Genomic DNA, 14,860 nt, shown 5'->3' on the forward strand with positions numbered 1-14,860 from the left:
TCATAGCTTATTAAGTTTATTTTTTTCTATATTTATTTATTTTTATATCTAAATAATTTATAAAATATTAAATAATCTAACAATTACTCATAGTATTATTTTTTTCTAAAAATTTAAAATTTATTTTTTATAAATTTAAATAATCTAATATATAATTTTAATCGTATAAATAATTATAAATAAAAATAATGATTATTAACTATTATTAAAAAGTGATAATAAAAAATAAATATGAATAACTTAATTTATAAATATTATTTTAAAAAAATATTAGTATACTTAAGTTGAAATATGAAACAATATTGTTATAAAAATAATATTTAGCATAATGATTTTATTTATGAGAAAATAACTATTAAATTTTTAAAGTTTTTAAAATTTACTAGTTCACGATTATATTAAAATTACACCAATAGAAATAGCTCTATATCTTATAAAATTAAGTTATTTAGTGATTTATTAAAAATTATTAATAAATTTATTTAGACTCAGTAAAAAAATTAAATAGTATGAGTATTTAAATTTATAAATACTAAATAATATATATATTTAAAATTATATGAATTAAAAATATAAATATTTAATATAAACTAATAGTATAATTTTTAAATAAAGATAAATTAATAATAATTTTTCTGTAATTTATTTGAAGTTTAAGAAAAATTAATTTAAAAAATTTCAAGGGTGGCGTCGATGAATACTAAACTCTCACACCAAGCAGAGGCTCCAAATCCACACCATGAAAAACTCTTTTTACAGATGAAGCCTCTCATCTTGAAAGTACTAACATTTGCACATAGAGTCAGCAATAGAAACTAACCTAAAAGGAAAGGGAACTCAAAACCATCAATTGAATAAGAAACTTATTTGTGCAACTTGACTTTTACTGCAACATAAACAAATATATAAATAAAACTTTATGGTGTAGCAATTTACACTGTCATCTGTTGTCACAAGTCTTATTATCCACATATTAAAATTAATTATTGATATATTAATTAATTTGTGATAGTGAATTAACATTGACGATGTGTCATGGACCCGGGCTTTGGCACTCAGTAGGGACCATAAGACACTTATTGAACACTATCAAAATAAGTAGCTGAACGGTCTACACGTTAATCTGCACAACGAAACATGTTGATTAGTCAAGAGGCTAGAATGCTATTAAAGCGAGTAAGATAAATACATATCGAACATATATCCACATCCAACAAGCACAAAGGTATAAGCAACCAAAGTATCACATGTAGGCACAGATATTTTGATAAAAGGGCTACTCATTTCATTTCAGGGGCAAAGCATTCGGTACACAATTTAACACAAAGATCCTCACACCAATTATAGACAGGAGAACGCCTACAAGGGTAGAGGCACAATACAGGGACTCGATAGACCTACGGTGGCCAGCTGGGTTCAGTCCTCACTGGTGGCCAATTAGTCACTCCCCCTAAAGAGTCTTAAGGACAAGTTGAGCTGTGACAGGAAAGATATCAATATGTCTGAGGTGACACCCCTTAATAAATACATAAAAATGAATTATAAGAAATTGATATAACACTTTTGATACTACTATTTTATCTTAATTTCTATCCATCTTGTTTCTCAAAAATCTCATGTTGGAAAAATTATATTTTAATCCCTCTAAAATTTTAAAACCCTAACACGATAAACATTTGTTTAGATAATTTAAAAAAAAATAAAAATAGTAATTTTTTTAAATAGTGAAATAACTAATTTACTCTTTGTAGTCGGAAAAAAGTAAATAATTATAGAGTAAAAAAGTAATTACACTTTGTAATTTCTTTTGAGTTAAATTAAAAAATAAAAAATTTGAGAAAGTAAAAAAAAACTATAAAGTTTGAGATTTTTATTTTTACTATTAAGTCCTTAAATAATTATTTGAAAGGCTAGCAAAAATGCCAGAGACCTATTGGCTATTTCCATTTGCCAAGAGTCTTATTCCATCGGCCAACGACCATCCGCAAAATGAATTCCACACTACTCACGCGCAGAAAGGGCATTATTGTCCATATATATTTTTCACGTACGGACGCCGCTTCACGCAGATCTCGAATCGTCTCTCAACCGAAACCTCCTCCTCCTCTTTCCCGTTCCATCTCGTCTCCCTTTGACTTCAACAATCGTTCTCGATCGAGCCGGGGCTAGACCTGGACCGAGCCAACATCAGCCATGGGCGTGCCCGCGTTTTACAGGTGGCTTGCAGACCGTTACCCACTGGCAATTGTAGATGTAATTGAAGAAGAACCTAAAGAGGACAGCAATGGCGTCTTCAACCCTGTCGACGTTTCAAAACGTAACCCTAACGGCGTGGAGTTTGATAACTTGTACTTGGATATGAATGGTATAATTCATCCTTGTTTCCATCCAGAAGGGAAGGTATGTAGCTGAAGTTTGCTGTATATTCACGTTCGTTAATTTCCTTGTAGCAAAAGGTTTATATTTAATTCAATTTAGTTTTTCAATCATGGTAGATATGCGTGTAGAATGAGTTGTGAGACTCGTGACCTATTTAAACTTGGCTCGTTATGGTTGAGTCAAGCTTGAACTCGCAGAATGAGTTAAAGCAGAGTCCGAGCATCATATTTTTTGACTCGGGTGTCTCAGAGAGTCGGTCTGTTTGTTTCTTTATACTGTTTAAAATGTAGTTATATTTTGGTATTTTAATGATCATTTATGAATTTAAGCTTGAACCCCTGTGAGATTCGAACTTTAATTTGAGATTAGTAATTACATTTTTAAACTTAATCAAGTATAGTTCGACTAATGCATTGTACTGACTTTGTTTGCTTGATTTCACTTTGGAGAGGGTTTAATAATTGAAAATTGATCTATATTCGAATAGGGAGACAGTGATGAATTTTTTTAACTGATTCAGGGTATTGAGTTTACACGTTGTGACCTGCAAAATTATTTAGTTATAATAATTCAACTTGCTGTACTTAAGGGATTATTGGAGTGGCGTAGATGTAACTTTGAGAAATTGATTATAGCTTTTGGAGTTGTCACCTCTAATTCATAGGACAACTGCTATTCGCCCAACTCATATGATCATCCCTTAATTAGAAATTAATGATAGTGAATTGTTGACCTCCCCCGGGGTTAAAGGGAATTTGATATTCAAGTGTGTTTTCTGTATCAAAGCATCTTCTCCTGTGGTTGTCAATATCGGGTACTACATGTAAGAAAGCTGTTTTTAAGGAGTAATTGTAATTTCATTTTGAAGAAAACATGCACTTTCTGCTGCATTTGTGGTCTTAATGAATTTCTTTTTGGCATTAAGACAGCATCATGATCTAGTGCATTTTTCTAGAAGTTTTTTTTTTTGTGCCTGTATTGGGGTTTGAATAACTGAGATATTTATTCTGTAATCCGCACAATCCATCTTTCCACATTATTATTTCGTTGGGAGAAAGATGATAGTATATTACTCTTTATTCTTACAGCCTGCACCTCCTACTTATGATGATGTTTTCAAATCAATATTTGACTACATTGACCATCTTTTCTCATTGGTTCGACCAAGGAAGCTTCTATATATGGCAATTGGTAAGCTTTGCATTGAGTTTCTCCTCATTTTTTTCCATTCCGCCGGCAGCAAAATCACTTTTCAGTCCTGTAGATGGGGTTGCTCCTAGAGCTAAAATGAATCAGCAACGATCTCGACGCTTTAGAGTTGCAAAAGATGCTGCTGAAGCTGTAATATATCTTTCTTGGTATTCTAGTGGCTTCTTCTTTGAACACAGCAAATTTGCTATACTGATCCTTCATCTCTGATGTCCCAGGAAGCTGAGGAAGAAAGATTGAGAAAAGAATTTGAGGCTGAGGGGAAGCTCTTGTCTCCTAAAGAAAAGCCTGAAACATCCGACTCTAATGTCATCACTCCTGGGACCCAATTTATGGCTGTGCTTTCAGTTGCACTTCAATACTATATCCAGACGAGGCTGAATCACAACCCGGGCTGGCGGCGTGTAAAGGTGTGATTGGAGTTGTTCTTTACACTGAGTCCCTTCTAAGATTGGATGGTTCCTTGTGTGTGGAGTAATTCCTTCTGTATTTTTTTATAAACACCTGGCTTTCAGGATACTTTTTGTCTCTAAATTTATTTATGAGGCTGCTTTGGGTGATTCTGTGAAGGTTATCCTTTCTGATGCAAATGTCCCTGGTGAGGGAGAGCACAAAATCATGTCATACATAAGGTTACAACGTAACATTCCTGGTTTCAATCCAAACACACGGCATTGTCTATATGGTCTGGTGGGTTTTTTTAGCCTTTAATGCTCCTGCCTGTTATTTAGTCTTTCTTTAAATTGATTAGTCCTAATTAAAACGTTTGGTTTTGTCATGATCAGGATGCTGACTTGATTATGCTGTCATTAGCGACGCATGAAATTCACTTCTCAATATTGAGAGAGGTCTCACATCTATAAATGTTCTTTTGGGTTCCATATTGCATATTCCTTTTGGTTGATCTTAAAAGTTTGTTTTCATCACTATACAGATGGTTACACTTCCCGGGCAACAGGAAAAGTGTTTTCTCTGTCGTCAGGCTGGCCATCTTGCAGCTGAGTGTCGTGGGAAGCCAGGAGATAATGCGCTAGATTGGAATGTGGTAGATGATACTCCAATTCACAAGAAGAAATATCAGGTTGGAAATACAGATGCCTAGAGTTTCAACTCTTTTCCATCTTCGACTTTATGTGATATTTTTAACCTGTATTGTTGTTTGGACAGTTCCTCAACATCTGGGTGTTGCGAGAATATTTGCAGTATGAATTGGATATTCCGAACGCTCCATTTGAAATCAACTTTGAACGAATCGTGGATGATTTTGTATTTCTATGTTTCTTTGTTGGCAATGACTTTCTTCCACATATGCCAACATTGGAAATTAGGGAGGTATGTTAGCAGTCGGGAATCGTTACTCTATCTCAATAAGTTTTGGCTTCTGATCATGTTCCTTCTTATGGTGCCATAACATTGCTTACCTTATATTTAGGGTGTTTGTTTCGTACGCATTCCATAATCATTTCCTGTGCTTTCTATGTCATTTATTTCCTCCTTTTCTTTTAGTTTATGTTTACAGTGCTTATTGTAGAATATTCTTATGTTTCAGGGTTCTATAAATTTATTGATGCATGTGTACAGAAAGGAGTTTGCTGTGATGAATGGTTATCTTACTGATGCGGGTGAGGTAATCCTTTTTATTTATTTGTTGTTCATGAAATCTGTATATGCTGCTTATGATTTCTGTGGAAACATTTTTTTTTTCTTTTCCAATTGAAATTTGTTCAAAAGTAGGTACAGTGTTTTAATTGAAGTTTTTTTGGAATCCTCCTTTTGTTCTTAATAATTTCACTTTGTGCATAGTTTGAAGAGCATATTATATTATTATTTTAGTTGGAAACAGTAGAATATTCAAATGGATATACTAAGGCCACTTACTTTACACATGCAGGTGAATCTTGACAGAGTAGAACACTTTATCCAGTCGGTAGCGGTTTATGAAGAGCAGATCTTTCAGAAAAGGACTCGTATACAACAGGTGCTTCCATTTGGTCATGTTTTGATTTAATTTACTTGTTTGAGGAGTGATCACTGTTATCTTTATTTGATACATGGATGTCTAAGCTGTATTTTCAAATTTTTATACTTGCATTAAACTCAGCTCTGTATTTCTTTATTCATGTATGTATACTATTTTTTCTAGCTATTTGCATGCTTGTTTTCAAATAAATATATTTTCTTATTGTTTGACTGGCTGTTCATTTTCAGGCTTTCGAGAATAATGAAGAGATGAGACTCAAAGCAAGAAAAGAGTACTCTGAAGAGTCACAGGCACTGTCTGTAGACAAGGTTTGTGGTAATAATAACTTTTGTACTAGATTATGCATGATTAAAATGAAGTGAACGGTTAAATTCTGATTTTTGAGTAGATTGAATTAAATAGGGTTCTATACAGCAAGCTTGGTCCATAATCTTGTTTGGCTTCCATCTACACACATAAGTTGGTTATGACCCTGGCATGTTCTTTTTCTCAATAGGTTAATGTCTATTAAAAATATGTGAATAGTTTTGTAACTGATTAACTTGGAAGTCTTTGGGTCCCTTTTTAAGGTAACATGATGAAGTTCGATAATCTTACAAGTTTCATTCTTTTCAAGATTAAAGTTAATTTTTTGTAATCTAAATGAAAAACATCTTCGCTAGCAGCAGCTTTTTATGTATACATATTAACCTCTTAACAGTCCCCTCAAGGATTATTCTAAAACTGACTGAGGCCATTGTATTTGTACCTTGTGTGTTTCTATATTCCACTCTGTGCAGTTATAAACTGACAGTTGGAAAATCTCATTCAAATCCTATATTTTTATTGGTCATCATCAAGTTTTTGAAATTTTAGTTTTCTTCTTAAACTCTTCAACTGCTTCAAAATTTTACTATGTCCTTGTCTTTTGTTTAGGACTGTAGCATTTTTTAATATAAAGGTAATATTTATTTCTATTTAGATTATACTGGTTTAGTTGCAAATCTACACTGCTCTCTAATCTCTATACACCACCTATGTTATGTATCTAGATTTTCTATGTTGGTTGACTCAAATTTGGAGTTTTTCTGCATAACTGCCATTTGCATTTTGATATCTGTATTTATGGGCTTTGCTCTAATCCATGAGCCTGAAAAAGGTGGGCCAGTCAAGGGATTACCCCATATGAAAGGCCAGCCTTTTTTGGAAGGTATCATTTTGCCATTTTTATTGTTTTACTATTTTTAAGTTACTGTAATTATCTTGTTTTTCAGGTTAAACTGGGGGAGCCTGGTTACAAAGAAAGATATTATGCTGAAAAATTTGGTTTATCTAATCCCGATGAAATTGAGGAATTGAGAAAAGATGTAGTAAGTTAGATTTCTTCTCTAACATGAAACTCTTTCCTCTTAGTTGTCTGCAGCTTCTATTGGCAATGCTCATTTGCTTTGACAAACCAATTCCTCCCCAAAGACACGCACCCAAAAAACTAGTTTGTATAGTTTCTGATGCATAAATTATTATATGCAGTTGATATGCCTAGGGCATAAATAAGGAAGTTATATGTTCAGGGAGTAAATAATATCATTATCTGGCCTGATAATATATTCATGTAGAGGATTCTGTTGACTGCACACTGTCTGATCTCTGATGTTGAATCTACCCAAGAAACTGAAAAGTCCACATCAGGATGGCTTTTGAGATTGGCTAATATCAACGTGTTATCCTCCATTGTTGCCTCTTAAGTACTTTCATTTTTGTTGATGCAATTTTTGCCCCTTTTTAGTGAAATTGCTAGTTTAACATGCTCCTTACTGGTATGTTGTCTTCCACCTTCTAACTCAAAGTTTTGAAATATTTATTCCCAGTTTGGTAACTTTAGTAATGAAGCACAAGCATTAGCAATTAGTAACTACTTGCTTCCCAATTTTGCCCAACGGTCAAGGCATACAGTTTTTTGTTTAGAAGCATATACATCACAGTCATTTTGTTTTCTTCATTGTTTTTTCTGCCTTGCTGTATTCCAATTGATCCTTGGGGATTTTACATCTTTCTCGGGTGAATAGTGACTTCTGGAGTGCTAAATGTTTTGTAATTCTACAAATGGTACATTTGTTATTTGCTTTTCTTATTGGGTTTTTGTATGATGAATTAACTGCCAGGCAACATAAGGAATATTTTTTGATTGTTTATGCAGGTTCTGAAGTATGTGGAAGGTTTATGTTGGGTCTGCCGGTATTACTACCAAGGTGTTTGCTCTTGGCAATGGTCAGTTGTACTTTGGCTTGGACTAGAAGCTCCTTCTTTTTGCCTTCTATTTCACATCTTGCCAAATAGAGTTCCTGTATTGATGTCCAAGTAATTGCATGTGTGCATGCCGACACACACCTGTATACATACAACAATGCGCATATAAGTTCTATATATATGGAATGTTGGTGCAAGAAAACAAAATATTGATAGATTAGAGAAGACATAAGGCTAGATTTTACTTTGAGGACTATGGTCCTTTTTCTTTTTTATGTGCTTTTGGACCAAAAATTCTTATGTGCCTTTCTTGATTTGGAGTATGAACTCAAATGTGCATGAAGTTCCTGAATCAGATCTCAAACACTATGATACTATTCTAACGTAGTTAAAGTTGCATTTATCTTCTATTTGTTTCAGGTTTTATCCATACCATTATGCTCCATTTGCCTCTGATCTCAAGGATCTTGCAGACTTGGAAATAACCTTTTTTTTGGGGGAGCCATTCAAACCCTTTGATCAGCTAATGGGAACCCTACCTGCTGCAAGGTCCCTCTTCCCCTTTCCCCTCTCCCCCCTGCTATTTCTCTATTTTTTTTTCCTTGTAAATATTATTAAAATGAATATTCTATCTGTTGTTTTTGGCTGACTGGTCATGTGGAAAATTGCAGCTCTAATGCGTTGCCTGAAGAATACAGGAAATTGATGACTGACGCATCATCACCAATACATAAATTCTTTCCCCCAGGTAAAACGATGTACTGATATGGTCAATTTAACTTTTGGAAATCTTCATTATTTCTGCCAGATTAGTTGGGTCTCTTCTTATGGACAGATTTTGAGATTGACATGAATGGTAAACGCTTTGCCTGGCAGGTTAATTCTTCTCTACCTTCTCCCGGCTGCATTATGGATATTATCATTATTATAAATTACCAGCTAACAAATTTCTTTGTTGGAAGCCAGGGTATAGCCAAATTGCCATTCATTGATGAGAGGAAATTGCTTGCTCAAACAAAGAAACTTGAAAGCACTTTAACGGTTTGTTATTCATTGTTCAGAACTATTTTTTATTGGTTTTATCTGATTCTGCTATTCTATTTATCAACCATGTATCCTACAGTGCTTTTAGGAATTTAATGTACTATAATTTCATTGCCACCTTCCAATTTATCCTTTTTAACATGGTAAAAAGCTTAGTTCAAATTTCTTTTATAAATGCATAATCCATCTGAGTCTTGCCCTTCTACCTCCGTATTTTTCATCTCACTTTAATAAGAGGTGTTTGGGGGAAAAGGTTTTATAAAGCTGACTGCTGAGTACAAGTCTCAGCTAGATCAGATGTAGCTTTGGTTGAGGTAAGTTTTAATGAAAATGTAGCCCTGGGCAGTAGAAGGGGTAACTGATCCATACAGCTAACAACATCTAGATTGAGATTTGAGGCATGGATTTAAGTTGCGGAAACAAGCTTAAATATCCATAATGTAACTGTTATGTTTTGTTGCTACACAATTTTTTTTTTTAAAAAAAATTTAGAGTTTGTAAAATGAATGGATATTTAAAGGTATAAATAAAACTAAGGTACACAATTAAATAATAAGTGTAGATATATCAAATAAAGACATTGAATCCATCATTCTTTACTATCTATATTCTATTTGGTTTCTTTACTAACTATATTCTGTACAGTATTTTAACTTTAAATTGATTAATGCAAATGGTATCTAAGAATAATGCTTCATAATATAAATTTGACAAAACAGCCTAGCATCAAACACAATATCTTCGACAAAAAAGTAAATACTAATAATAATAACTTACTGTTTGCAAGGTATAGATGTACTAGAAAAGTAGTTGATGATATTAGCTCAAGAGAGGATAATTGAAATGCTTGTAGAAAGAAAGAAGTTTTGATGAAAATTTGAGAGGGAAAGTGAGATGCAACACTTTAAAACTCCTCGTGCAAGATAAAAAGAATGAGGATGAGCTGTTGCCCCATCTGGCTTAAAATAACGAGTGAGACTATAGATTTTAACTAATACTCAATGGTAACAGCTGTTAAAGCAATAAATTTTACTTGCCTTTAAATACTGTGTGTCATGGAAACAGAAGGGCAAAAAGGATGTAAATAATGGAAATATAATTACCGTTCTTTAAAACCATGGACTGAGGGGGTGTCATTACATTGCTGTGAAAGCTGTGACTACTACTGTTTCTTTTTAAAAACTTCTTTATTGATGAACATAGACTCAGGTGAGTAACAATTTTGTGCTAAAATTTATGTTTTGAATTTCATAACTGAACTGTGGTGATGTAGGACAATAGGATTATCCCTTTTGACTATGGTTTTGTTAATTGTTGATTTATGAGCACCATGAAATTTCAAGATGATGGCAAGCATGTCATGATGATATGTTGGTCCATCAGGTGCTGCAAAATCTAGTTGTCAGTGTGATAGTTGTCACCATGATTTGGTCCCAATAGCACTAAATTTTGTTTGGGTAAGTTGCAGGAGGAAGAACGGGTGCGAAATAGTGTAATGCTAGATTTGCTGTATGTTTGTCATGCTCATCCTATGGCTGCACAAATCATCTCATATTGTGAAGTTGCCATTTCATTACCTCCATACAGAAGAGTTTGTTGTTCAATAGACACAAATGCTAGGTTAGTGGATCTCTGTAAAAATTGTTCATTGAGTTAAAATGTCATAGATAACTTTCATGGTAAAAGCTCTGGTTTTACTATCTCATCACTTGATGACATGTTGCAGTGCTGGGATGAATGGCTATCTTTGGTTAACTGAGAGGAATGTCTGGAAAAGTACAGTCATTTCCCCTGTCAATGGGTTGCCGGACATAAAGCACAACCAAGTCTTGTAAGTTCCCCTTTGCTGTGCTGCTTTGTGAATTCGATGGATCCATTTTGTCATGCTGGGCAATTTTTCTTTGCAGAAATATTACGTATCTTAATCCTATAAATCATAGACACGTCCCTGAACCTCCAATTGGTGTGGTCATGCCTGAGAAGGTTTGTGAGCATGAATGCTAATTTGTCAGTTATTATGTAGAGCAGAAAAGTCAAGGTTATGAACGTGCTTTCAAATTGATAGTCTTGGAAGTTGGATGTGCTAGAAATTTCAGTAGAGATTAAAGTGGGGATGTTCCTAATGTTCATCCCTGAAAGATTTAATAACAATGTTCCATGTTAAAACAATCTTGTTAAGCTGTAACTGCATTCTTCTAAAATGGCGTTGGAATTAAGCTTTGTGTTCAAGAGTTCTCCTTACTCGCTGCATATGGGGTACAAGTACCATAAGGAAGTGCAAGGGTGTTCTCGTGTTGTTTTCATAATGGTCTTCTTGCCTTTAAAATTTTTCAGTGTGAATTTAGCAAATGTTCATGTTTTTCTTTGTGATGTGTCATTTGCAGATTTTAAAACCTATTGATATTAAACCATTCCCCACACTATGGCATGAAGATAATGGTCGGCGCCAGCAAGGCAGAGAAAGGTAAGAATGTGTGTTACCTTATTTTTTCAATTATAGCTTTTGTGTATATTTACTTCCCCTTGCTTTCCTTTCTTCCCCCATTTATAAGAGAAATTTCCCTCATTGGAGGAATCAGTGGTATTAGAGTTACTAAAATTGAATCAAGTAAATGTCACCGGCTGATGTGGACTTTTCTCAAGGCCCTGTCTGAAATTGATCAAGATTATATTTTTCGCAGAGTTGATAGAATATTTGTGATATCTGAGCTACTTGATCATTTTGAAGATTTTTTTTTATTGATTTTGAAAGAACTTCAATAAACTTTTATTTGTTTATTTATGGTTTTCTTATTATGTACTTGGGGTAAAATGACGAAAATCACGAAGTATTATTTACATGTATAATATATTACATGAAAAGGTAGATATTTATAAAGGCACAGAAGTTGCTTGACTCAAGCATATGATATTGCACAGCTCTACCTGGTTTTTTTCTCTTAAAGTAGAGTTGAATGTAAATAAGTTATGAGTTCAGTTCAAGTGGTTCATGAGTAGTTGTAATTTGAAGCTTAGCTTTTGAATCTTCTTAAATGCATGGATATATTTTTTCCAGGCCACAAGTACCTAGAGGGATAGCGGGCACTTTATTGGGTGAAGCTGCTCACCGACTTGTCAAGAACACGCTTAATATCAGACCAAATGGGTCATCTTCTAGATATTTTGAGCAAACTCCATATCGTAATATCTCAGGTAATCCTACGGTCAATAGACCCAGGCCAGCTGGACCCTCTGGTCATGAAAGGGGCTACAATGAGGACCCAAACTACTATTATGGGCACTACAATAATCAGCAAGCCACCAGTAATCCCGGATTTCCTCCAATATCAAATGGCATGCCAGCCAATCGGCACAACTTTAAGACTCAGGACAGAGTACAATACCCTGAGCAGTACCATGACATAAGAACTGGGGTATCTGCTTTGACTGTAGAAGAAAATGTCAGAACCAGACCACCTGTAGTAATGCTGCAGCGCATGCCAAATACAGGGAATAATTCAAATATGCGTCACCAGGTTGAGCAGAACATAGGTCCACTTCCTTCACCGCCTACCAATTGGATTCTCAAGGCAGCAGGAGATACCGAGATGTATTTTAGACAAGAAAGGGGTGCAGTTGAGAAGCAGATGAAGCAGGTTTATCAGGTCAAGAGTCGGGCAGCTCAGGAAACATCAAATCCTGTTGCTCAAGAAATAGCCGACTTGAATCTGCAATAACATTGTGAATGTGGTTGAACCTCTAACGGTATCCTTCAGCATTGTCCCTGTATAGGAGAAGAGATCTCTCCATTCAACCGCGAAGGCATTTTAAAACACACCAGCTGGAGGTACCAATAGAAAAGCTACCCCTGCAGTGCATATGGTGACCTGGCCTTGCATTGTCGGATTTTTTTTAGGCATGGAAATGTGCATATCTGGGGCAGGAACAGCTCTGTGAGAAAACTTTGGAGTCAGGAGAGCTAGCATACCAATTATGAGGATTTCCTTGCAGCGTTCATTGTTTAGATTTTCTTGTATATTTGCTGGGTTGTACGACAAAAACACGATTGTTGTAATTGGGTTTTGGGTCATAGGAATTATTACCTCCAATAGGGTGTAGGGAGGAAACGGCGTATTAGTCTTGGATATGATGTATTTACACTCCAGATTGCTTCAGTGATATGATTATTCTGTTTTCAAGGTAAGGATTTGTTTCAGATGCAAACTATGTGAAGAGTTAAACTATTAAGTTCTTCACGCTAGGGTTAGGGAAGCAAAGGCTGGTTTCGCGCTGTGAAGCATGCCTCAAGTATTTGTCCAACATGCGTCATCAAAATAATTAATAAATCATCATCTAAATTGAAGAGATCTATTAACAAAATAGTATTCTATAGCCCCATTCATCCATTTCTAATAAATATTACTCTGCAAGTATCACAAGTAAACCACACACATGCATAAACATAAAACCAAAAGTATCTTCTCAATTGCCATCCATCATTGCAGGAAGTACCCTGACAAGAACAAAACAAAAAACAACAATAGGCTCCCATATATCAAAATAGCCTTTTGCCCAGAAGTGAGTGAGTTGCCTCCAAGTCCAAATTGCTGGTTCTGTGCAAAACCAGCGATCTCCACACTCTTGCTCTCAAAGAAACTCTTTGCAGCCCCACAAGTAGGACACCTCCAGTCCTCAGGCAACTTGTCAAACTGCAATCCTGGTGGAATTGGGTATGATGGGTCACCAACAGCCTCATCATATTTGTACCCACAAGACCTACACTCATAGATCCCAGTATTCAACACAGCAAACTTCTCTTCCAACCTCCGCTGGTCAAATTTTTGTTCCAACTCTTGAGGGGGTGATTCTGCAGGAGAAGATGATTCTGCTGCTGATGGTGCTGGTGCTGATGCTGGTGGATTACTTGGTTGATTTGAAGTGGGAGGTTTGTCTTCTTTAGAAACATCAACTGAGCGAATAATAAAACAGGTCCTTTGGGGTTTACAGAGAGAGATGAATGATAATTTGCAGAAATGAGCAGTGGGTTTTGGAGGAGAGACTTGGTAAAGGTGGAAGGAGAAAGTGGGTCTTGTAGTTGCAGAAGCCATCAGTGGGGTTAGTATTTAATGGCTTCTTTTTATGAGCTATAGCAGCTGTTTGTGGTGATGAGCTTCTGGGTGGAGGAGAAATGATTGGAATCCATCATCCATGAAAGGACATTTGCTGTTTTGAGAGGGAGGTGGATAAGGTGGGGGAGGCGCCAATTTTACAATATCAACTATGTTAATGGGCTAATGGGCTCGGGCTACGGTCTTGGGCTTGGATTTCGTCCAGCTCCTCTTTTAAATTAATTAAATTGTTTTAATTTATTATCTTATCTGACTCAGATGAATAATCAATTACATACTAATTGATCGGAAAAGGTTTCAGAAAAAAAAAAAAAAAAACAAAATTATGATTAATAATGACAGTTTTATCTACCAAACTGTTCAGATAAATGATTCTCACACTTCGATTTTATGCGAGTAGAATAATACCCGCAACAGTTTTATGCAAAAAAAATTTTATGATACATTTATTAAATATATAATAAATATATTACAATAATTTATTATAATAAATTTTATAATAATTAATAAATAATATTTAACGTTTATACATATAACGTTAGATAAACACAAAATTGAAAATAGATTTGGAAAAATAGGTAATTATACTTGATTAAATTGTAACATTCATCATTTTATTCTATTTACATCTTTACAATTGAAATTAATATTAATATAAATAGATATGTAATAACATAAATATTTATTAAAAATTACAAATAATTAAATATTATATAAAAGTATTCAAATTTTAAATTTATTAATAATATTATTAAAATATGAATTTATAACATTATATAAATAAAATTAAAATTAATTATTTATGTATCAAAATTGAATATAAGTTTATCAAATTTTTCATAAAAAATAGTGTTGACGTGTTTAGAAATGCTGAGCTGGCAAATTCTGAATGGAAAAGACAACACTACCTCTC

General features: G+C 34.3%; 2 protein-coding genes across 3 annotated transcripts; one reads left to right on the forward strand and one right to left on the reverse strand.

The window, feature by feature from the left end:
• Window positions 1-2,000: 2,000 nt before the first annotated feature.
• On the forward strand, window positions 2,001-13,022 carry LOC110621412 (5'-3' exoribonuclease 4). Of its 2 annotated transcripts, XM_021765692.2 has the most exons (22): window positions 2,001-2,400; window positions 3,468-3,570; window positions 3,644-3,720; window positions 3,807-3,998; window positions 4,159-4,278; window positions 4,374-4,436; window positions 4,523-4,669; window positions 4,756-4,920; window positions 5,138-5,215; window positions 5,480-5,566; window positions 5,797-5,877; window positions 6,823-6,918; window positions 7,746-7,816; window positions 8,216-8,344; window positions 8,467-8,543; window positions 8,631-8,671; window positions 8,762-8,836; window positions 10,308-10,459; window positions 10,566-10,670; window positions 10,747-10,822; window positions 11,224-11,303; window positions 11,895-13,022. In XM_021765692.2, the coding sequence occupies exons 1-22, from the start codon at window positions 2,194-2,196 to the stop codon at window positions 12,553-12,555; spliced, it is 2,883 nt and encodes a 960-aa protein (XP_021621384.1). In that variant the 5' UTR covers window positions 2,001-2,193; the 3' UTR covers window positions 12,556-13,022. The 2 variants fall into 2 exon arrangements, with proteins under 2 accessions (XP_021621384.1, XP_043814711.1); XM_043958776.1 differs by lacking the exon at window positions 3,468-3,570 and having other exon boundaries at window positions 2,276-2,400; window positions 3,620-3,720.
• A 167-nt stretch (window positions 13,023-13,189) lies between these two features.
• LOC110621413 (rubredoxin) lies at window positions 13,190-14,072 on the reverse strand. Its single transcript, XM_021765693.2, has one exon. It carries the CDS (start codon window positions 13,924-13,926, stop codon window positions 13,315-13,317), a length of 612 nt encoding a protein of 203 aa, XP_021621385.1. The 5' UTR covers window positions 13,927-14,072; the 3' UTR covers window positions 13,190-13,314.
• Between the last annotated feature and the right edge of the window lie 788 nt (window positions 14,073-14,860).

This window comes from Manihot esculenta, chromosome 8, assembly GCF_001659605.2.
Source record: "Manihot esculenta cultivar AM560-2 chromosome 8, M.esculenta_v8, whole genome shotgun sequence".
NCBI lineage: Eukaryota > Viridiplantae > Streptophyta > Magnoliopsida > Malpighiales > Euphorbiaceae > Manihot > Manihot esculenta.

Coding starts and splice junctions, on each gene's coding strand:
- LOC110621412 (XM_021765692.2), top strand. CDS start 2,194: ATGGGCGTGCCCGCGTTTTACAGGTGGCTTGCAGACCGTTACCCACTG. Junction 3,999..4,158: donor CGGGCTGGCGGCGTGTAAAG/GTGTGATTGGAG, acceptor GATTCTGTGAAG/GTTATCCTTTCTGATGCAAA. Junction 5,567..5,796: donor AAAGGACTCGTATACAACAG/GTGCTTCCATTT, acceptor GTTCATTTTCAG/GCTTTCGAGAATAATGAAGA.
- LOC110621413 (XM_021765693.2), bottom strand. CDS start 13,926: ATGGCTTCTGCAACTACAAGACCCACTTTCTCCTTCCACCTTTACCAA.